This window comes from Staurois parvus, unplaced genomic scaffold, assembly GCF_062004578.1.
Source record: "Staurois parvus isolate SC_StPar_1 unplaced genomic scaffold, SC_StPar_1.0 ptg000177l, whole genome shotgun sequence".
In the NCBI taxonomy this organism is placed as follows: Eukaryota; Metazoa; Chordata; class Amphibia; order Anura; family Ranidae; genus Staurois; species Staurois parvus.
The window spans coordinates 8,032,718-8,055,315 of NW_028317973.1; the positions used below are offsets into that span (position 1 = coordinate 8,032,718).

The 22,598-nt window shown below is 41.7% G+C and overlaps 1 protein-coding gene across 1 annotated transcript in view; it reads right to left on the bottom strand.

Moving 5' to 3' along the window:
* The window catches only part of LOC149462316 (cadherin-related family member 2-like), a 140,158-nt gene that overhangs the window by 79,585 nt on the left and 37,975 nt on the right, over positions 1–22,598 (bottom strand). The window contains exons 4-10 of the mRNA XM_089677134.1: positions 19,168–19,221; positions 17,195–17,284; positions 14,626–14,715; positions 11,438–11,581; positions 7,678–7,821; positions 2,975–3,050; positions 2,774–2,892 (exon numbers count right to left, since the gene is read on the bottom strand). Coding sequence (XP_089533260.1) covers positions 2,774–2,892; positions 2,975–3,050; positions 7,678–7,821; positions 11,438–11,581; positions 14,626–14,715; positions 17,195–17,284; positions 19,168–19,221 — 717 coding nt within the window. The remainder of the gene's footprint in view (positions 1–2,773; positions 2,893–2,974; positions 3,051–7,677; positions 7,822–11,437; positions 11,582–14,625; positions 14,716–17,194; positions 17,285–19,167; positions 19,222–22,598) is intronic.

Below are 22,598 nucleotides of genomic sequence, written 5' to 3' on the forward strand. Positions count from 1 at the left end.
CTGTTGGTGCTATATAAATCCTGTATAATAACAATAATAATAATGAGTGAGCCTTGGCTGCCCATGACCCTTTCACCAGTTCACTAGTCTTCTTTCCATGGACCACTTTTGGTAGGTCCTGACCACTGCTGACTGAAAACATCCCTCAAATCCTTTCACTTGGCCATTTTTCAACACATCAACTTCAGGGACAACATGCTCACTCACTGTTTAATATATCCCACTCACTTTCAGGTTCCATTTTAATGACATAATCAATGTTATTCATGGTACCTGTCAGTGGTAATAAGGTGTATAATTCACCTTTGCTTAGCAACATGTTACATGTTACACCCTAAATGTGTAACATGTTGCAAAAAGTGAAATTAGTGTTCAATGATTTGACAATTTTCAACACTGGGCTCCTTTAATTCTCTCTTTCCATCTGGCTCATGGTATGTAGTATATATTGACATTTAGTTGTAATGACTCTATGAGTTAGAATTAAACTAAAACTAAAACTGGAGCACTCAGAAGGTGGTGCAGCTGTGCATGATAGCCAATCAGTTCCTAACTTCAGCTTGTTCCATTAAGCTTTGACAATGTAACCTGGAAGCTTATTGGTTTCTATGCAGAGCTGCACCAGATTTTGCACCATGTAGTTTTTGTAAAAAAAAACCATACGTTTACTTGTTAAAGTGCCTGAAAACCTAAAAATGTAAAAGCTTTGCACTGTTTCTTTAATGTATTTCAATTTGCTGTTTCATTTTAACCTCCCTGGCATTGTTCCAGAGTGTAGTTCGGGGTAAAGTTTCAGCACAAGCAGTAACCCCGAGCTACACTCGGGAATACCCTGCAGCGCTGCTCCGGGATCTCTTATTCACTCCCGCGATGTCCCTCCTGCAGTGTCCCCTGCAATGTCCTCCGGTGGATGCCGGCATCTGTCTTCTGGGTTCCGTTCCCTGCGACGTTGGGACGTACAGGGATGGAACTGGCGGGAAATTTGAAAGTTGTAAAAGTGACATTCACTAAATACACTAAAATCACATAGTAAACATTACTGTATCAAACCATTTCACATACATTTTGTCCCTTGTGCTTTGTCATGTGCCCTGCCTGCAGTTTTACTGTTCTTTCTGCCTGGAAACTGAGAAATGTCCATGGCGTCCAAAAAGTGTCCCTTTAGGTCAAAAGCAGTTTTAGACCATCTAGAGAACAGCGATAGTAAATCAGAATCACTTTCAGAATTGAGTGACAATGATTCGTGGGGAAATTCGTCATCAGACACTGAAAACGATTTTGCGACTTTGCTCAGTGATGTGCGAACTTGGCACTATATTTCAAATTTCAGTGTTTTTGGTTTGATTATATTATTTAATTAAATGTATGCTTATTTATTAAATTATAATTTATGATTTCGTGTTTCAAATTTTAACATACCCGGGATGTTTACTAGACTCTTGTTCGGACAGATTTCAGTGAGTTATTCCTAAAAATTACAGGCCTACAATAAAAAAATACATATTTCCATGCAAAAAAATGTACCGCTTTGAGCACAGAAATATGGACATAATCAGACCGCTAGGGAGGCTACTATTGTATTAGTGCCTACTGCTCTTCTCAATTACCTGGTTGATCCTGCCTTTGAGCTTCCTCCTGATAATAAACTGACTGCGTTAATCATAGCCACAGTGAATCCGTGTTGGCATAGGCAGTTTATGTCCTATATCATCCCACTGCTAGATATAAAGCCTTGCCCCCCATTCCTTCTGCCTGAAAATGGCTTCCTCAGCCAGCCGATCTGACCCTGCTGATTGTGAAATCTTGGAAACGAGGACACTCGGCAGCAAACGTCACTTCCTACAATGCTTTGTACACTCCCACCTGCAGGTCCATGAATTACTTTGGTATGAACGGCGATCACATGACATGCACTTTGCATGCTGGAAAACAAATAATTGTCTATTTTCTTTTAATATACAGATGGATTTATAAAAAGCATGTATTTACTGTATGTACTCAAAAGTGTATACACTCTCTGGCCACTTTATTAGGTACACCTGTTCAATTCAGCCAATCACATGGTGGCAACTTGCTGAAGTTCAAACCGAGCATCATAATGGGGAAGAAATAGGATTTAAGTGACTTTGAACATGGCATGGTTGTTGTTGCCAAACGGGTTGGTCTAAGTATTTAAAAAATTGCTGATCTACTGGGATTTTCAGGCACAACCATCTCTAGAGTTTACAGAGAATGGTCGGAAAAAGAGAAAATATCCAGTGAGCGGCAGTTGTGTGGACGAAAATGTCTTGTTGATGTCAGAGGTCAGAGGAGAATGGGTAGACTGGTTCAAGATGATAGAAAGGCAACAGTAACTCATGTCAATATGGACCAAAATCTCTGAGGAATGTTTCCAACACCTTGTTGAGTCTATGTCACGAAGGATTAAAGGACAAGTTCACCTTTTAGACAAAAATAACAAATGCACATTTTTTTGCAGGTATTTTTCTCTACAGGAGCCTGGAAAGCATTGCGCTGTTGCTATGAAGATCTCCTGCAGACCTGTCAGAATATCTGCTTGCCGTACAGGATGTATGGGCAAGTAGATATTCTGACAGAAAGCTTCAATGAACTACCATGGCGCTCCACAGCGCTGTGATAGTTCACTGAAAACTTCAAGCCCACAGCCGCTAAGGCTGTCGGGACTTGCAGTTCTGTCATTCAACCCGGTACTAGCAAGGTGTACCTGTAACTACTTTCTATAGTTTCAGATGGATTCAAGTGTGATACTTACCATCACAGTCAGTATAACTTGCTCATCATTATTCACTAATTCCTCTCTGTCTATGTCACCACTTACATGAATTTCTCCTGTTAATTGATCTATGCGGAAGAGATCACTGACTGTGGAACCTGAAGTAAAAAGAAATCAAAATTAAAAATCTATACTCATTTTACACCTCTAATACTTCCTCCAGGGAGATAGCATACTTACTTTGGATGAAATATAGGATTTTATCATTAATTCCTCTGTCTGCATCAATGGCTGAAACTTTCAGAACAAATTCATCCTAGAAAAAAACATATCAATAAGACAGGGGTTTATTATGAGACAGGGAAAGAGAATGTTTAATTGAAAAGTAAACTGGTAATCATTCAATTGCACAATAAGTGTTAATAAAAATGTTTTATTTTTTGTATGCCCGTTATAAAGCATTGCATTTCACTGTATAGCACATCTTACAAAAAGGTGCACTTCACTAATGTGAATATTCACTACAACTAATGGAAAAGTATACTAAGGACATACACTTGTAGTACTATTTTACGTCATACTGCAGGTGGTATACGCCTAGGTTCACAAGTGTGGGTCGTGAATGCGTGCATAATTACGTGCGTTCCCCACCAACACAGAAAAGTGCTGCTCTTTAATAGATGCATGGAGGACCCAATTATTTTGTAACACCATCCCCACGCATTGGTATCTGCAAGCGCATCATGCAGCAGCACAATGTGCTTCTGTGCAGCCAATTTTTTAAAAAAAGGTCAGGGACTTTTTTCCCAGTGTTTCTCATGGGTACAGCACACCATTCAAAGAATGGACTGCTGTACTTGTGATGTGTGAACGCAAATTAGCAAGCACATAAGTGATCCTAGGCTAGGGCATGAAGTAGATAAATAAAATGCGCCTGCTCTGCTTTGAAGGAAGTTGCCTCTTATAGACACTTTGGAGTTGAGGCAAATAGCTGCTCACTTCGCAAGGGAATCTTCTCTAGAGCTTGGTGATGTGGTGCAATTTTGCTTTGCAATGAATGATCAATCACGGGCAAGGAATTAAAAAAAAAACAGCATTTTTGCTTCCAGATCATTGGATAATAGAAGTTAGCAGAGCTTCACCTCATTCACTAAACTCTGGGAAAAACATAACATTGCTATTAAATACTTACCGTCATTTTCCTTTCCTGATCGACTCCATGGTAGCATACTGTACATATGGGTTAGCCCTGCCCTCTCCTCTCCTATAGGACCTCACTCCCATAAATCTTTGCTCCTCGCCAGAGGTTGTGTTCTATAAGTAGCCTACTAATGGTATTGGGAGGGTACTCCTGTTGCCATGGAGTCCATCAGAAAAGGAAAATTACAGTAAGTATTTGTAGAAAATGTTCTATTTTCCTGACAGACTCCATGGCAGCATACGTATGGGAAATAACTATCCATACACACACAGGTGGGCAGTTACTCAAACAAAGACTTTAACTTGCTCCATCAACATACAGGACTTTCAAACCAAAATGAACAGAGAATAAAGAAGCAGGCTCTACACAGTAATGAGCTGTAAAAGTGTTTATTGAGGACCATGAGGCCGCTCTGCAGATCATTTCAGGGGCGACATGCCAGAAAGCCACCCGGGATGTAGACACTTCTGGCTGAGTGTATAGTAACCGCCTCTGGAGGAACCATGCCAGGGACTTAGCTCTGTAGGCCATTTAGATGGCCTGGACAATCCATGCTGCGATTGGCCTGGGAGAAGCCCAGTCACCTTTACTCTTCCCATGGAAAAAGATGAATAGATGGTCTGACCTATGGAAGGATGCTGTGACTTTCAAGTACAGCTTTAGGGTCTCACCTACGTCCAGGAGGTGAATGTCATTGACTCCAAAGGCTCTAAAACCAGTGGGAAAGTCCTGTCTGGACCGCAGCTATGCCACCACCACTGCCCTCCCCCAGGCCCCCCACCCAGCGACCGATGCCAGCCCCACAGCAGAGGAGCTGCAGATTGGGACCAAGGGGAGGGAGCCGCCCAGTTCAACATGTCAACAAGTGGGTGAACTCCCAGCCCACCAACATTAAAAGACTCCTGCCTCCCACCTCGAGCCGCAGAGAGCAGAAGTCCCCACACACCAACAAGCTGGGAAATCACCAGCTCCCGCCCCCCAGTCCCAACACACAGCCCCCCACACCCCACCTACTGCGAGGACAACACCAGCAGCCAGACGGGAGGCCCGGAAGAGGACACGCAGCAGCAGCACTGCCGTGGTCCAGAAAGGATCGCCCCTCGGTGGGCGGGGCGTGAGGAGTTGCAGATCGGGACCGAGGGGCAGAAGCCGGTGACCACCCAGCCAGTCGACATGCAAAGACCTCTGTTATGTTAAGGGATACTGTGTTATGTTAAGGGGCTCTGTGTTATGTTAAGGGGTGCTGTTATGTTAGGGGCGCTGTGTTGTATTAAGGGGTGGTGTGTTGTGTTAGGGGCGCTGTGTTGTGTTAGGAGACACTGTTTTGTTAAGGAGCATTGTGGTGTAAAGGTGGGCAGTGATGTGAAGGAGAAAAAAGGACACTGTGGGACTTCTTTTAAGAAGGGACTGTGATGTAGAGGGTACTACAGTATGAAAGGTACACTAAAGATCATAATGTACCGGGAGACTGTGATGTGTTATATCGCTGCTGAGATTTGGACCTCTGCTGGAAGGAAATTTTGCTGACTGCACCTCCATAAATTTTAATTCAAGGCCTCTGCTCTAAACGTTGGCCTGACAATCTCCTGGTTTTCATGGAAGACCGAGGTCACTTTAGGATTAGAACCTAGCATAGGGATGAGGACCACTCGATCTGGGAAGAATATCAAAAACGGTTCTTTGCAGCCAAGGTTCCCGATTTTAGAAACTCTTTGCGGATATAACCGCCACCAGAAAGGCCGCCTTGATTGAGAGCTTCTTCACTATGGGTGAACCAGCCAATTCTGGGACGACTCCAGCGAAGAAGTCGAGGACAAGTGGGAGGTCCCGTTTAGAATTTTCTCTGTGGCCTCAACCTTACCACCCCCTTGAAGAATTGCCTGACAAAAGAGTGGTCGGCCTATGATACTCCACTGAAGGCCGAGATGGCTGACACTTGAACCCTGAGGGTGCTGACTGAGAGGGGCAGATCCAAGCCTGACTGTAGGAATCCCAGTACTTGGTCTCCTGGCATTTATCAGGGTAGGGATAACTTCAACCGGACAATATAAGGCCTCCAGCCTCCCCCTCTCAAGAACCAGGCCATTATATGAAGCCGGGCTGAGCAAGGGTGAAGAATGGCCCTCTGTAACGGCAGGTCTGGCTTGAGAGGGAGAGGAATCGGATCCCGAAAGCTGAGCTGCGTCAGTAAGGGAAACCATGGTCTGGAATTGATGAGGGATGCATCTGCACAACTCCACCAGCACCGCATCCATTCACCGTGTCCCATACCCCACCATGTGCTGGGGACCCCTGTAACCAACAAGCGGCGCATCACCTCACATCTCCCGGAGAGGCTCGCCGGGCCTTGGTCACGGATGTTGCCATCTGTTTTACGGGAACAAGGTAAGAGTTGCATACACTAGGTCCATAGGAGGTGGACAATAAAGGAACACAGCCTCTGGCTTGGAGCAAAGATTTATAGGAGTGTGGTCCTATAGGAGAGAAGAGGGTGGGGCTAACCCATACTTATGTTGCCATGGAGTCTGTCAGGAAAATTTCCTTGCAAGGTGAACAGTCTATTTTCTTTAGTAAATTATTCTTTTCCTACTATTGACAACAGCAGAACATTTGGTATGGGGACACACTGGATGCCTTCAGCTGCCATTTAATAATGCTGGGCTTCTGGTGTGTCCCTGCAACTTTAAGAAAGAATGGCATACCTTCCCTTAATTTATCCATTACTATATTCTCCGACATTGAGGCACCCATAGATTAGAATTAGTACCACACTATACAGAGGGTCCGTAATGAGGCAGTGTGGTTCCATGTATATTTGTACATGCGGTGCAACTTAAAAGTTTTGTTTTTACTGCACATTTTCAGACAGCATAAATTGTTTTTTTGTTGGCTAGCTGGTATGTGTGCTAGGAAATGAGTTTTGTTTGCTTTGTTCAAAGCCCTTCAATGTGCACCTTACCCTGAAAGCTAGTTATACATTGGGGTAGTTGATATTTTTTGTTTTTACAACAGAAAAACATGACTGCACAATGATTGTCAGCATTGCCATGTAAGGCTCCTGTAGACAGCTGACATTTCAGCCATTCAGCCCACAAGAGAGAGGGGGGGAAACTCTACTATCAGCTATTGTATTTAGGTAGCTGCAGCTTTTACAGCTGCTGGTGGTGCCGAACAGTGACTGCATCCGATAGAATGAAATCAACCTATATTTTTCAACCCAGCTCAGTCAATTTTTAAATTTGTCGAGCTGGTTGTTGCTTGCAGGGTAACCCAAGGCTCAATTTGAGCTCATTCCCAGGAATTGGCTGAAATTTGAGCCATCTATCAAGAACATTAAAGTCTCCATTGAAAGCAGATGCAGCAGGGTGACAACACAGGAGAGCAGTTGGGAGGCAGGGACAAAATGTTGTTCATGTGCCTGAACAAGGATTTTCATGTCAGGAATACCTGGTATTATTTTGTAGAAAACTACAGATTTTACAGATTAAAAATTACCTTTGAATTTATATTAACATGTTAAAGATTATCTGAAATTTTAGAGTTACAATATATTCACTCTAAAGATTACAGGAAATGCTAATACAATTACTGATGCGTTAAACATGACTGGGTTAATGTTACAGTTTAAGAATGCCCTTGTTGAAGCAGCATCTCCATTAACACAATTTTGCCCAAACCCTTTGAGGTTCTTACAACTTTGTAAATTGCTTCTTACAATAATATTAACTGAGGAATTACTTACTAGTTTGGCATGTTCATTAATGGAAGCAACATAAGGTGCTCCAATAAACTCAGGGTCCAAATCTGGTACATCCACAACATTTACAGATACATAAGCTGTTGAGCTTTGTTGAATAAGTGAACCATGAAGTTGCCCACCTCGGTCCTGTAAATTTTAATATAAATATTATTTTAGCACTGTAATTACAATCACTTTAGAATTAACAAATAAAACAAAATAATAGCAATACAGTTACCAAAATGATTTATATCCAATCTATCTTATAGGAGAGGACCTGTCAGGTTATAAAATTTGGGAAATATCATTCTTCAATTCACTTTAGAGATGCCAACACCAGGGATTTCATCCTGACTAGGTTAGGCTTCACAAACTTTGAGTCACTGAATAGGAATCAATGGAGGCTGAGACTAAAGCCTTGTACACACAATGAGAATATCAGACGAGTGATCATCCATTTTTTAAAATTATAGTCTCATATCAAAAATGAATAGATTACTAAAGTTACAACTATTCTCGTATGACAGAATACAACTTCTGAAGTGAAGTGATGTATTGTAATGTAATCTTTTGTTTCCAAGCATGGTCTTGGTCACTCTATTTTTTTTTGTACTGTACTGATTAAACATAAATCGTTCATTCTGGTATTGTATGAGAATATTTTTCGCACTTGTCCATGAACTGTTGTGATCGGCTCTCAAAAGCTGTATACTAACAGTAAGATTATCGAACGATCGCTCAGAAAGTGGTATTTTTCTTCTGATTTTCTCATCAGGTGTACTAGGCTTAATTACCTGCATGATACAGGTTAGTGACTCATAAAGTTTGAGATAACGTGTCAAATACTCTGGAGGTTGGTTCTTGCAACCTAAATCAGCGTTGTCATCTTCCATTTACTGTATCTGTCCTGACTGTAGAAAAAATATGTTTTTAGAGGCAGTGTGGACTTTCATGGTACCACCACAGACATCACAAAAATAAAAAAAAAACATTCTTTATTACACCAGTTATATAAAATATATAAAAGCATTATTGCCAAAACACAGCACAAATAACCCCTCCTTGAGATAACGACCACCTGGTGCAGATATGCACCTACTGAATGTGAGTGCATTTCTTATGTTTAATGTGCAATAAAAGTTTTTAAAATTTAAAGTACTATGTTGAGCTTCTGTTTATGAGGAATATGGTTGAGCCTGAGGCGGTTATCTGGAGACAGCATCCTTTGGAGTTATTATTCAGCAATTTGATCTTCAGAGTCCATACATTTGGGACAAAAGTGCATTTAGACCAAAACATTGTATAATGTGAGGTCACACTGCTGGAGGTGAGCAGATATATGGTGGAGGATGTTTTGCACTGGAATTCTGTGACAGATGCACACGATGGTCGTTATCTCAAGAAGGGGTCACAGGAGAACACTTAATTGATTGGACTTTCATTAATTAATTTCTTTTTTTTTGGACATATTTTCCTTTGCAGTCGCATAATTTTTGTTTTTTGATATCACTGTTCTACATGTACATATTTGATAGGTATTGTACAATTTTGTATATGTAGTGCAGCATTTTTTTCATTGATATTATTCATTATTTAGCCCACTGAGACATGGGTTGTGTGCACTAGCGGCTACAGTATTCAAATTATACTTATTTATTTATATTTTATATTTACCATAGTAAGCTCTTGAGTTTATTCACATTTTCACCGCACAAATAAAGCTCTCAATACTGGACTAATATAACCACATAGAGGTACTAATCAGTATCACAGACTAGATAATACAGTCTAAAGCACATAAATATCCAGATATTCTCAACATGTTTTGCGGTTCATCCACTTCCTCAGGAGTGTTTGAGGTAGTACATTTTCTGTAAACAAAATTAATATACCATAACACATGTACAATAAAATGAGATGAAACCAACTTACTAGAAACATGCGGAGGTGAGAAAGAAAAGATTGCCTGAGAAAGGAGCTTGCATGATCCAAACTCTTCCGGTTCCAATGACGTCACAGCTGTTAGCTACCCTGTGTCTCTCTGCTACTCCTGGAGCCCTGAACACCACCAGCGGTGCTGGGACAAGGAGGACTGCATGGCATCCAGCCTCTACACCTGCTCTACTGGGAGTGACTTATTATTGACATGTGATCCTATACTATATCTTTGTGAGTTGTTTACCTTATTACATTTTTGGTTTTACGCACATCTACACTTAGAATGGTGCCGTTGTATTTCTTCTTTCAAAAAAAAAAATGGAGAGGGTGAGCTGGCAGATTTGTCCACGGCCGCATCATTCATTCACAGTGTCAGAAGTATCGGCTTGCCTGTACGAGATGTAAAAGCAAGCAGATACACTGACAGTCTGAAGGAGACCTTCCAGGCTCCTAGTACAAAAATAATGAATGCACATTTTTTTTACCTGCAAAAAATGTGCATTTATTATTTTTTGTAGAAAGGTGAACATATCCTTTAACTTTACATTTAGCTTTACATTTACATTTAGAAGAGAAGCAAGTAAGCATGCTTCAATTTTGCATTAGGTGAATGGTGCATGATGATTGGAATTCCAATGAACCCATTACATGTTTAATGGAAAGAATGGTGTCCGTTTATTGGTGGAAAAAATACTAGTGAATGAGCAACTGTAACCCAGAGAAACAGGCAGTGCAAATTGCACAATGTTTGTTTATTTGTGTAGCACCCTCCTAGGTTGTTAGAGTAGGTAAATTTAGTTTAGCTTCTCTGTAGTCAGTGGCCTGGTTACCTCCAGTTACCTGTCTTCTAGAACTTGCTGGAAAGTAGGTATAATCTAGTAGGTGGAGAAACAGAGGTTACAGCTTGAATATTCACAGATTTCCACCAATCCCTGGGGAGGTAAGACCCAGATGGGTGTTACAGTCCATAAATACTCAGCCTGGCAGTCTTGGCAGCAAAGGCCTGGGTCCAGTCATCTGGAGGGACCCCTTATGCAGGGGGGGGGCTCTCTGCCCCTGGACGGGCAGAAGCAAGAGGAAGCGAGAAACAGAGGAACAGTCCCAGGACTTCACTCAGCCTTTGTGCCAACTAGACCCAGCTGGGGGGGGGCAGAGAGAGAGAGAGAGATCATTGCAGCAGTTCTCTGGATTCTAGGAGCTCCTTAAAGGGACTTTTCAGGCAACATACCCACACTTTAGAGTGGACTGTGTAGTGCAAGAGCACACATATCTGGGAACCTAGGGGGATGGCCAAGTGCAGTGCAAGAGAGCCAGGAGCACCCATAATATCTCTGGCTGGGTGGAGAGCAGCCAGGTGCAGTGCAATACTGCCAGGAACTGTGTCTACAACTTGATCTTTTGGAGTTTATTTGTTCACATACATTCTACATTATACATCACATATATACACAGCTGGAGATTATAGCTTGTCCTTAACCACTTGTACATAGTTTTCCTCTAGTTTTTCCAGTATGGGGCATCCGTTGTACCCCTAGCCCCTATCTATGTTCTCCAAAAAATAAAAACAAAAGAAATATCCCTAAACTGCTCATGGAATCTGTGGAGTAAGAGTGGAAAATTCCTGTTGCCTGGCTGTGGGGGTAGCGCTACATGCTTGGCTTCATCCTTTTGAGAAACATGTGAGCAATGAAATGCTCTGACATTAACATAGCAGCTGATGAGAGGTTGTTGCAATTATACTACGCTTTAACACTGTTTATAACAATGTACTTGGAAAGTAGAAATTATAAGCAAATAGATGCCTATCACACATAAATCATCTTACCTTGGCCAGAATATTTAGTTGGTAAAAGGTGCTCAACTTGTTGTAGTCCAAAGTATCATTAAGTACAATATTTCCAATTGTAGGACTTGTGTCAGCTTCACGTTTGATGTAAAAAAGATAGGGGCCTGGAATACTTGGTGTGATCTAAAAAAATTAAGGCGACAGGATTTAGTACAGTGAGGCAGGAGTATTAGAAAATGGCCAATGGATAAAAAAAATGCATCTTGTAACATGCAATTTTTATGGCTCCCATGAGTCCTTAACCTTTCCCTTTTTGTCAAGAACCTTTCCCTGCTGCTAATCACTATCTCCGACAGGTGGGGTCTCCTTCTCCCTACTCTATCCATTTTGCAAAAGTGTGGCAAAACCTGGATGCAAGGATTTAAAAAGGGTCTGCTGTCCAAAGATGGCCACCAGGGGTCACTTGGATGTAGCATAGCCAACAGTAACGCTGCCTCCAAAACCCAGGAAACCATATTAAAATGTTGTTTCCCTAAACTTCCTCTCCAGCTGTGGTACCACTCAGGTCGAGTGCCACCTGCAGTGGAGAAAACAGACTACGCCTGACTACAATGCCCCTTGCTAATAATACACTATATTGCCAAAAGTATTTGGACACCTGCCTTTACATGCACATAAAATTAATGGCACCCCAGTCTTAGTCCGTAGGGTTCAATATTGCGTTGGCCCACCCTTTACAGCTATAACAATTTCAACTCTTCTGGGAAGGCTGTCCACAACGTTTACGAGTGTATCTATGGGAATGTTTGACCATTCCTATAGAAGCGCATTTGTGAGGTCAGGCACTGATGGCAGACAAGAAGGCCTGGCTCACAGTCTCCGCTCTAATTCATCCCAAAGGTGTTCTATCGGGTTGAGGTCAGGACTCTGTGCAGGCCAATCAAGTTCCTCTACTCCACAATGAAGTCAGGCAAGTACTGTTCTCCTGGCAACTGCCTAATCCATACACGTTCATCAGATTGCTAGATAGAGAAGCGAGATTCATCAATTCAGAGAGCATGTCTTCACTGCTCTAGAGTCCAGTGGTTGCATCAGACACTTTCCATTAGACTTGATGATGTAAGGCTTGGATGCAGCTGCTCAGCCATAGAAACCCATTCTACAAAGCTATCTACGTACTGCTGTTGTGCTAATCTGAAGGCCACAAGAAGTTTGGAGGTCTTTAGCAATTGACTCTGCAGACAGTTAGCGATATCTGCACTTCAGCATGTGCTGACCCTGCTCTGCCACTTTACGTGGCCTACTACCTTGTAGCTGAGTTGCTGTTGTTCCCAGTTGCTTCCACTTTGTTATAATACCTCTAACAGTTGACCGTGGAATATTTAATAGCCAGGAAATTTCACAAATGGACTTATTACACATTTGGCAATCTATCACGTTACCATGCTTGAATTCACTGAGCTCCTGAGAATGACCCATTTTTTTACAAATGTTTATAGAAGCAGTCTGCATTCCTAGGTGCTTGATTTTATACACCTGTGGCCATGGAGGTAATTGGAACACCTGAATCCAATGATTTGGAAGGGTGTCCCAATATTTTGGCAATATAGTGTAGCTGTTTGTACTATGTAATGTATGTACTATTCCAGTGTGAAGAGGAAGAGAAGGGATGAAGAGTTCCAGTTGTGCACAGCGATTGAGCCAAATATTTAGGGAGGGGGGGGGGGACAGCAGGCTGTAAAACATTTTTTACCTTAATGCAGGAAATGCATTAAGGTAACAAAAACATTTTGGCATTAGAACCAATTTAAATAAAAGTATGAGCTTGTCAGGACAAAGTGACAATGTCTGTGTAAAGCTCTTCCTCAACCTCTCCAGTGTCCCCTTCATCACAGTCAGAACAAGGTCTCTCCATTGGGGACACAGACAGTAAAAAGCATAGCCGAAGCTCTAATCCAGTAGTAGTCGATTAAGTAAATATTGGGAGCCTCAAGTGTGGTTCCAACATATCCAGAGGGCCACACAGTAGCTGCATTTTTGTAAATTCCCTTTTATCAATACATTACATTGCAAAACACCCAGGAAAAATTAATCTGTATAAAACATTAATGTAACGTTAAAATACGTTAAAGGCAGCTTTGCACAGACAGAAATGGTGATGGCAATATTTTTACAGGTTTGTTATCTTTTATCAGCCAGCAATGGTGTCAGGGTCCTGTCCACAGCAGAAGTTCTGGAAGATCTGGAATTTCTGCCAGTACTCTGCATGGCCGCAGAAGCACACATCAGCCTCAGTTTGGTGCTAGACGGCCTTTATAATGAGGCTCATCACTTCCTCAAGTTGCTGGATGATCTCTAGCTCCCCGTGCCCTGTTCCTGGTTTCTGTTTCCTGTGATTCTGACCTGTGATTTCCTGTTACCGACTCGGCTTTCTCCTGAACCTGTCTACTCTGCTTTACCCCTGATCTGACCTCGACTTGGCTTACGGATACTCTCTCTCTCTCGCTCCTCTATGTATGACCTTGGCTATCCCATCTGACTACGTCTGCTCTGATTCCCACCTGGTACCTGACCTTGGCTTGAACCGACTACCCAGTAAACATCTAAATCCTGGAAGGGCTTACATACCACGCACAGACACCTCTTGTCTGCAGACCTATCTCCGTGCACCAGTTTTGCTTCTGAGTGGACCACCAACCATCACCCCTACAGGCGACCTGTGCAACTTTGCGCCTGACTCCCGCTGTCCCACTCTCAGGGGAGTCCGGAACTTAGCCGCAAGAAAGCCCTCTCTCCATTGGCCTCCATCACCAAGTACATGATAAATGGATTACAATAGCAATTATCTATTGCTGCAGATATGAAACAAGACAGAGTTGTATCAACTTTGCCCTTTCAAGAAGTGGATACATTTTTTGTACAGTGCACTTTACCCAGAGCAGAAGCCTATTTCAGCACCAGCAGGTCACATGTTGGGCAGCATTGTTAAAAACCCTTCTCCACCCTAGTTAGGCTTTAAATGTGTAGACACTTACAAATGTTGATACACATCAGCTACAGTATATCTAGAAAACACATTGCTAGATAATAAATAAGGACAGGCTAACTCTAATAGAATAGGACAAGTTACTATTTTTTAACCATCATGTTTTAGTCATTCTGTTCAGTTATCCATTAGGTAAAATGATAAAAAATTTACTTAATTCTAATTGATTTTCAATACATACCTGAATAATATCAAATGAAACGGGTACTTGTCCATCATCATCATAATCTTTTGCTGTAACACTGAAAATTACAGTTCCTGATGCAGTACTCTACAAGTGGGGAAGACAGAAAATTCTTTAGCAAGTTGTTGTAGTTCTCCGAAATGTAACAGTGCAATAGTATGTTAACAGGCCAGTTTAGGAACAGAAGGTTTTAAAGTGTATTTCCATCTTGTGACAATTTTTAAGAAACCCCCACACAATGTTTATGTGTTCCTATTCACACAGCATACTTAAAAATAATCTAAAAACATTTCTTACCATTCTAGTGATTTTTTTTGTGGAGCAGCATTACACACATAATTCTACAGGTAGCTTGCACTGTTCAGAATAACTTGCAGTGTGCTTATTTAGGAACACTTCAGCAACAGATTGAACTGAAAGTGCATTAGCATACAATGCAGAACTCTGGACTTCATTTATTTAGCCATTTAGTAGGACAGACAGTGTACATATCTAGTTTACAACTGATAAAGAAGATCTGCCAGCAAAGTACAGACAGGGTAATGCAGGCCATAGACTGGTCGTTTATCGGCCGAATTTTCGTATGAACGAAAAATCACCCAATATTCGCACCGTTAGGGGGGCAATGTCGTCAGCCAATTTTCGCTGTTCTTCTTGTTTCTTTTATCGGTCATGCTGGAAAATCTACGAAAAACTGATGTTTTTCGTTAGCATTGGTGGCAGCAGAACGACCGATTTTTCGTTTTTTCGGCCAACAATTCGGCCGATAAACGACCCGTCTATGGCCAGCATTAATTATGGTAGTCCTAACTCCCCAGTCTCCCAATAAACAGTATATTGACGGGGAACGCTAAGTGGAAGTTTTCAGAAAAGCATTTAAAATGGTAAGTAGTACTTTTTAAAGTTATACTATTGGAACACATATCAAGACATAGTAAGTGTTATCCCAATCTGTCTGCTAAAGTGGAAATACACTTTATGGCTAGGTTCACACCTATGCAGATTGCGGTTCATGCATTTTCTAGGTGCATTTTGCGTTTTTTTTCCACACCCATTATTGATGTGTTTTTTTAATGAATTTTGCATTTTGTGCAACCTTAACAACCAGTAAACAATATGGTCGTTAAGAAGCGGGTGGCCAGCATGTCTGTAACAACAGCTAAATGTAAACAAACAGTTGTCAACAATTAAATTCAAGAAAAAACAGCATGGGGTCCCCCCCAAAATAAAAGAAAAATGGGTAGCAGCTGGCTGCCTGCTCATTAACAACCATGTTGTTTACTGGTTGTTAAGGACACCGGCAGCTGCCCTCTTCTTAACAACCAGCTTAAAGTCACACAAATAACAAAATGCAATATGCATAAAAAACATAAAAAACCCAACACATGCATTTTTGGTGCAGTTCCAATGAAGTCTGTTACACGCAAAACACAATCTGCTGTGGGAAAAAACCCTTTCAAAAATCTGCACTGGCTAAAAATGCACAGATGTGAACTAGATCCTTAGGAAATCATATTAAATAGACTGTACTGTGTTTCTGCAAACTGCATAAGTGTGAACCTAGTCTATATAAGTTTTTTAAATAAATATAATAAAATCAACAGTCAGTGCAAAAGCCAGCCATAGAAGACTCAACTTCAGTACGACCAGCCTATCAGGTTTATTCATTTGAAATGCTAGCATAGTGATCATTGTGTTCTGATGGCTGGGAAACCTCCCATAGTCAGAATACAAAAGCTCTATGGGAGAGATTCCCCCATTAACAATTAATGTGTCGATGGCAGAATCAAGCAATTTTCTTTCCTGCAACCCCTGGTTTCAGGAAAGAAAATTGCTTAATGCATGCTTGCTTGAAACAGTGACTATTGACAATAGAACACATTTCATATAAGCAGCAATTTACACAGGTACTAAAGGACATGACCCATCAGACTGGCAAGCTCATGAGACATTAGCATGAACAGTAAGTTGCAGATCTAAAAACGAATAAGAGAATTACAAATGTGGCATACATAGCTTATTTGACACCCAGTGCTGCTGTACACAAAAATATTTTAGTAATAATAATGAAAATAAAAAAGGACAATAAGAATGGCCAAAGGAAAAGTAGGCAATGAAATGATAGTGCTTCCTAACATTGGTAGCCAGTGGAAAGATTGGTGGTCAATGAAGAGGTACTTTTACACTGGTGGTCAGTGAAAAGATTGGTGCTTACACTGGTGGTTAATGATTCCCTTACGATAGCTGCAAAAATCATAGGTGTCAAAGGTTGCTTCAAGCACAAATTGTTATGATATATTATATGAGCATATAAAATATAATAATATAATATGATAAATCGTTCTTGCAAAGTATACTTTGTAAGCCAAAGTCAATACCATTTTGGTCAAGTACTTTAGCCTGCCTTGCAAACACATTACATTTCATGCAAGTTTTTTTGCAGCAAGTAAATTAATGTTTTATTTCTTTTACCTTATTTCTTATCACTAGTAACATTACTTACTAGATTAAATTAATTACTAGAAGACAGAAATCAAGATCTCTAATTTAGTATAATTTAGAATACCTCATTGACTGTGGCGAAATAAGGAGTGCCCTCAAATATTGGCGCGTTATCATTGCAATCAGTCACAACTACTGATACGCTCTTGGTAACCTATGAAGAGGGGTGATGAAAGAGAACATTTAGCAGTGCAGAAAAAAGCTCCATATTGCAATGCCTTACCCAGTATTCCTCACTCTGCATTTTGCCTACCATAGTAATGACTAAAAACAAATTTAGACATGCATATACAGGTTTTATAGAAGGAAAAACATTTAAAGTTATTTTGATTTTTTTTTTTTTTAGGACATCTAAGCCTACAATCACACCTGAGGATAGTGAAAGAGCACATTCCTGGTGATTTTAAAGTGTTTTTGTTTTTCTGGCATTTTACAGGCATATTACAGGATTTATACAAGTGATTTTGCATGTGTATTAGGATTTAAGACTTTGTTTCCTGGACTGGGCAAGCTGAGGAGAGAAGTGCTATAGGAGGAGAAAAGTTCTTGTGTGCAAAAATGTGAGCAAAACACTTTCATATCACGTATTTAAAGGCACTCCCACTGAAGTCTATGGGACTAAAAATGCCTAAATACACTCAAAAAATGTTACTCTATACTTCTGTTTTACCCATTCCTGACCTCTACTTCTTCTCTGTCCTTGTTCCAGCTACTGATTTGGTACTTTGCTACCTCCTCGTTACTGACCTTGGCTTGATCCTGACTATGCTTCTGCCTCTGATTCAACTCTATGCCATTGTCAAGTGCTTACTTACCTTTCATACTGATGCAGTTGCCTGCATCTATGCATCGTCCTGATACATACATGCTGACGGCTTCTGTGAGCTCTGCCATCCTGAACTTTCATACAAGCCTGAGCTCCCCTTTAACTTTTGCTGATTTTCCTACTACCTTTGTCTGATGCTCCTGCCTGTACAGCCTTCTGGATTTTCCTAGTCAGCATCTCCAGCTTGAGGTTCTGCAAGCTACATCCCACATCCCTTATGTTCCTCTTGTCCCTTTGCACCCTCTGTTCCACCTTCAGGGGTGCATGGGTAGAAGATACGAGAGGCTGTCCTCATCATCTTGGTTCTTATCAGGAATGTGACAGGAGTTATATATTGACAGAAAATATAACTGCACTTTGCTTTAGTGAGATGATAAATGAACTCAGAAGGAACAGGCTGTAGTTACATGTCACATCTGCACTTCTATATGACTCACATTTCCTTATGCTGCATTGCCTTCTGTACCTTTCCGCTGCTCTCCTGGTGCTGCTACTTCCAGAAGAAAAGCCTGTGTAGTGACCACTGGAAGTGATGGGTGTGAATAGCACATGCGATAGTATATTAGGCAATAGTTAAAGTCACATGAATCTATGGTCTTAACATTAAGAGGTTTTTTTACTTTTTGGATGAGCTTCTTTAGCTTTACTGTAAATTTGAAATGATGTTCAGGGGCTTGAAACCATACCAACTACAGGGTATTTCTTTATAAAAAAAACTACTCATATGTACTTGGATCCTGCAAGGATTGATTTTAATGTAATTGTTAACTGCAATCATCCTCTATGTCCGTGTGCTCAGGGAAAAAAACAGACTAAAGCTTTTTTAAAACATTTTTTAAGACATCTGCAAAGGCTTGTGTCCAGGGGCGGACTGACCATCTGGAAATGCGGGCACTGCCCGAGGGCCTGGGGTCAGTAGGAGGCCCCATGAGATGCCCCTGGTACCTTTTTCATAGGCTTTTTTGAGTTTGGGCAAGGACACAGGGGCCCCATGATCCCCTATTGCCCGGGGGGCCCCACGAGTTGTCAGTCCACCCCTGCTTGTGTTCCATAGTCAAATATCATCCAGAGTAACAGGGATTGATGCAAGCATCTAATTTATAATAATGTTCTCTTGGCTGTACAGTGGTCTGCTACAGGTGCAATGTACATGTTACAAGACTATACTAAGCAATGCCAGTATAGAAGCCAATAAAACCTTTAAAGCTTACTGTTTGAGTGACTCCATCAGACACTGTCGCAATTATTGAAAGACTGTCTTTGACCTAAGGAGAAAAAAAAATACAAATTTGAACAAACAAAACTTAGTCACAATGAGGGAAAGGGTCTCATTCTGATGATGCCACAAAATCCAACAAGTTTATTTATAGACAGTACACATTATGCCCTTCCACCCTAGGTCTGTTCCTCTGACTCGCTTCACCCACTAGGGCTTAATCATAGAGCAAACAAAATTTAGCATCAGATTGTACAAATTACAAATACATCTATACAAATATTCATACAAATTCTTAGCTAAGACATTGCTCACTGACAAATACAATGTTTAAAGAAGGCATCCCAATGAAAAAAACATTATCATTACTAGCTGCATTGTAGTTAAAGCAGGCCTTTAAAGTGAAGTTCCACCCAAAAGTGGAAGCTCCACTTGTTTGCCTCCTCCCCCCCTCCACTGCCATATTTGGCACCTTTTAGGGGGGAGCGGATACCTGGTTTTAACAGGTACTTGCTTCCACTTCCAGCTCAGTTCACTGCGAAGTCAGAAGTTCGGCTCCCCTCCTTCCTCCTGCAGTCTCCTGGGAACCTTCACAGGTCCCAGAAGGCTGCTGGACCAATCAGGATGCACAGCATGATTCGCACATGTGCAGTGGGCACCTGGCTGTGAAGCCGCAAGCTGTCACAGCCTGGTGCCCACAGTTGAGATGCCGACTCTGAGGAGAGAAGAAGGAGAGAAGGGACGGCATGGGTGAGCACATCGCTGGATCCTGAGACAGGTGAGTGTGTGTTTATTAACCACTTGCCGACCAGCCACTGTATAAAAACGGCGACAGGGCGGCACCGCTGAGCAAAATCACATTTAAACGTCATTTTGCAAAACAGGTACGTGACGCCCTACCCGCACCGCCAGACACGGCCGCGGGTGTCAATCACCGTGTCCCAGCCAGTCATTACCCGCTGGGTCCCGGCGATTGCCGGCAAACGGTGACACAGAGCACAGCTGCATTGTTTTCAATGCAGCTCTGCTCCCTGTCAGTTCCCAACACACTGTTCCTGAGAGTGGAGTTTACCTCTGGGGATCAGTGTGTCCCACTAGCAAAACACTCCACCCACACAGTTAACCCTTTGATTGCCCCCTTCCTCCCCAGTGCAATTAGTACAGTGTCAGTGTTTTTTTTTTGCACTGATCACTGTATTGGTGTCACTTGGGATGTCAGTGACCCCAAGTCAGTTCCCCCCAGTGTCAAAATGTACGCCGCAGTCCCGCCATAAGTCGCTGATTACTGTCATAAATCGCTGATCACTGCCATTAGTCGCTGATCGCTGCCATTAGTATTAACAAAAAAAATCCCAGTATCTTTTCTGCCATTTGTAGATGCTATAACTTTCACGTAAACCAATTAGTTTACACGTTTTTTTAGCAAAGACATGGCGCAGAATACATTTTGGCCGAAATTTATGACGAAATTTGATATTTAAATTTTTTTTTACTTGACATGTTTTATAGGAAAAAGTCCAAAATATTGTTTTCTTTTCTCAAAATTGTCAGCCTTTTTTTTATAGTGCAAAAAATAAAAAAAGCACAGGTGATCACATACCACCGATAGAAAGCTCAATTCATGGGAAAAAAAGGACATAAAATTTAATTTGGGTGCAGTGTTGCATGACCGTGCATTTGTCAGTTAAAGTAACGCAGCGACATAACACAAACTGCTTACGTAACTGCTTCCTGAACGCCCTATAGCAGAAATACTGCTATAGGGCGGCACAGGTGCACAAAATCACATATATATATATACATAATTTGCTCCCGTGGTTTTCACTCCCCTCCCAGATAGCGTCAAATTGCCTGTCAGTACACCAGTCATCACATTTAACTCCTTGATTGCCAGGAACACGCTAATACACAATAAACCTCCATTGCTAGTATAGTGTCTGAACAGATCAATATCTTTGATCAGAGCAGCACTATACCAGCGTGCACATTAGTATAGTGTCCCCAAAAAGCAGCGTTAGCGGGATCAGCCCTGACACCTGCCAGCACCTGCGTTTAGCCTCTACGCTTACCCCCCCCCCTTCTCCCCCAGCAAGTGCAGTGTCAGTAGGTCACTGTCACTTGATACATTGCACACAAAACCACAATGATCATAGAATCAGGCCTGATCTCTGTTAGCACTTGCAGCAGAGTGCCAGTACTAGTGCCGCACTATCTTTTGGTGAACTGGCGAGTACCAGCGGTCTAGTACATCTTGGTCTTTCATATATCTGTTAGATTGTAAGCTCCCAGGATCAGGGCCCTCCTAACCCTTTTGAATTGAACTGAATTGTTGCTATATTGTCTCCTGTTATACTGTAAAACGCTGAGCAAACTGTTGGCGCTATATAAATCCTGTATAATAATAATAATACCAGCACTGCAGTATGACTTGGTGACGTGGCGAGTCCCATAAGGGCAGTACAAGCCGGTGTGGTGGCGAGCACAAGTATTGTCCCACAGCCACCAAGAATTTGCACACAGGCCCATAGAGCTCCTAGTATCCTTCCAGATGTGCTTGCAAATCCCGACTGACAGCCCACAAATTCTGCAGCACCCGTACTCCCCCCATTCACTGCCCAACCCGGAATTCAGGTGGAAATAGCAAATTTAACTACTCCCCTTGGTTTTTGGAGCTGTTTTTCACAGAATATCTGTATGCGTTGATTGTGGATCAAAGCAATTTATATGCACAACAATTTATCGCCGCCAACCCAAATTCAAACCTTACCAGATCAGTCGCATGGAAACTCATTATGGTTTCCGAATTTAAATTTTTTTTGGGCCTAACCCTCAACATGGGCATTACTAAAAGAAATTAATTGTAGTTGTATTGGTCCACAGACCCGTTTCATCATATGCCCGTGTTCTCTGCTGCCATGGCCAGGCATAGATATGAGAGTATAATGTGTTTTATGCATTTCAACAACAATACACTCTGTCATCCTCGGGGTGACCCTGAATTTTATTGGCTCCACAAAATTCAGCCCCTTAACAAAAAATTTGCAGATGTCTATACTCCCCAGCAAAACATCTGCGTAGATGAGTCCCTGATTAATTTTTCTGGCAGCCTTGCATTCAAACAATTTCTCCCCAGCAAGCGTGCCAGATATGGGGCCAAGATGTAGAAGACCTGTGAGAGGACTACAGGCTATACTTATACGTTTCGGATTTATGAGGGAAAAGATAGTCACGTGTAGCCCCCCGGATGCCCAGACTACATAGGGAGCAGTGACAAGATAGTTTGGGACTTAGTGTCATCCTTTTTCCATATGGGTTACCACTTATACGTGGACAATTTTTATTCAAGCGTGCCACTATTTAGACATTTGTTCAATCTTGGAACTGGCGCATGTGGCAAAGTGTGACCTAATGTGTGCCCACCATTAG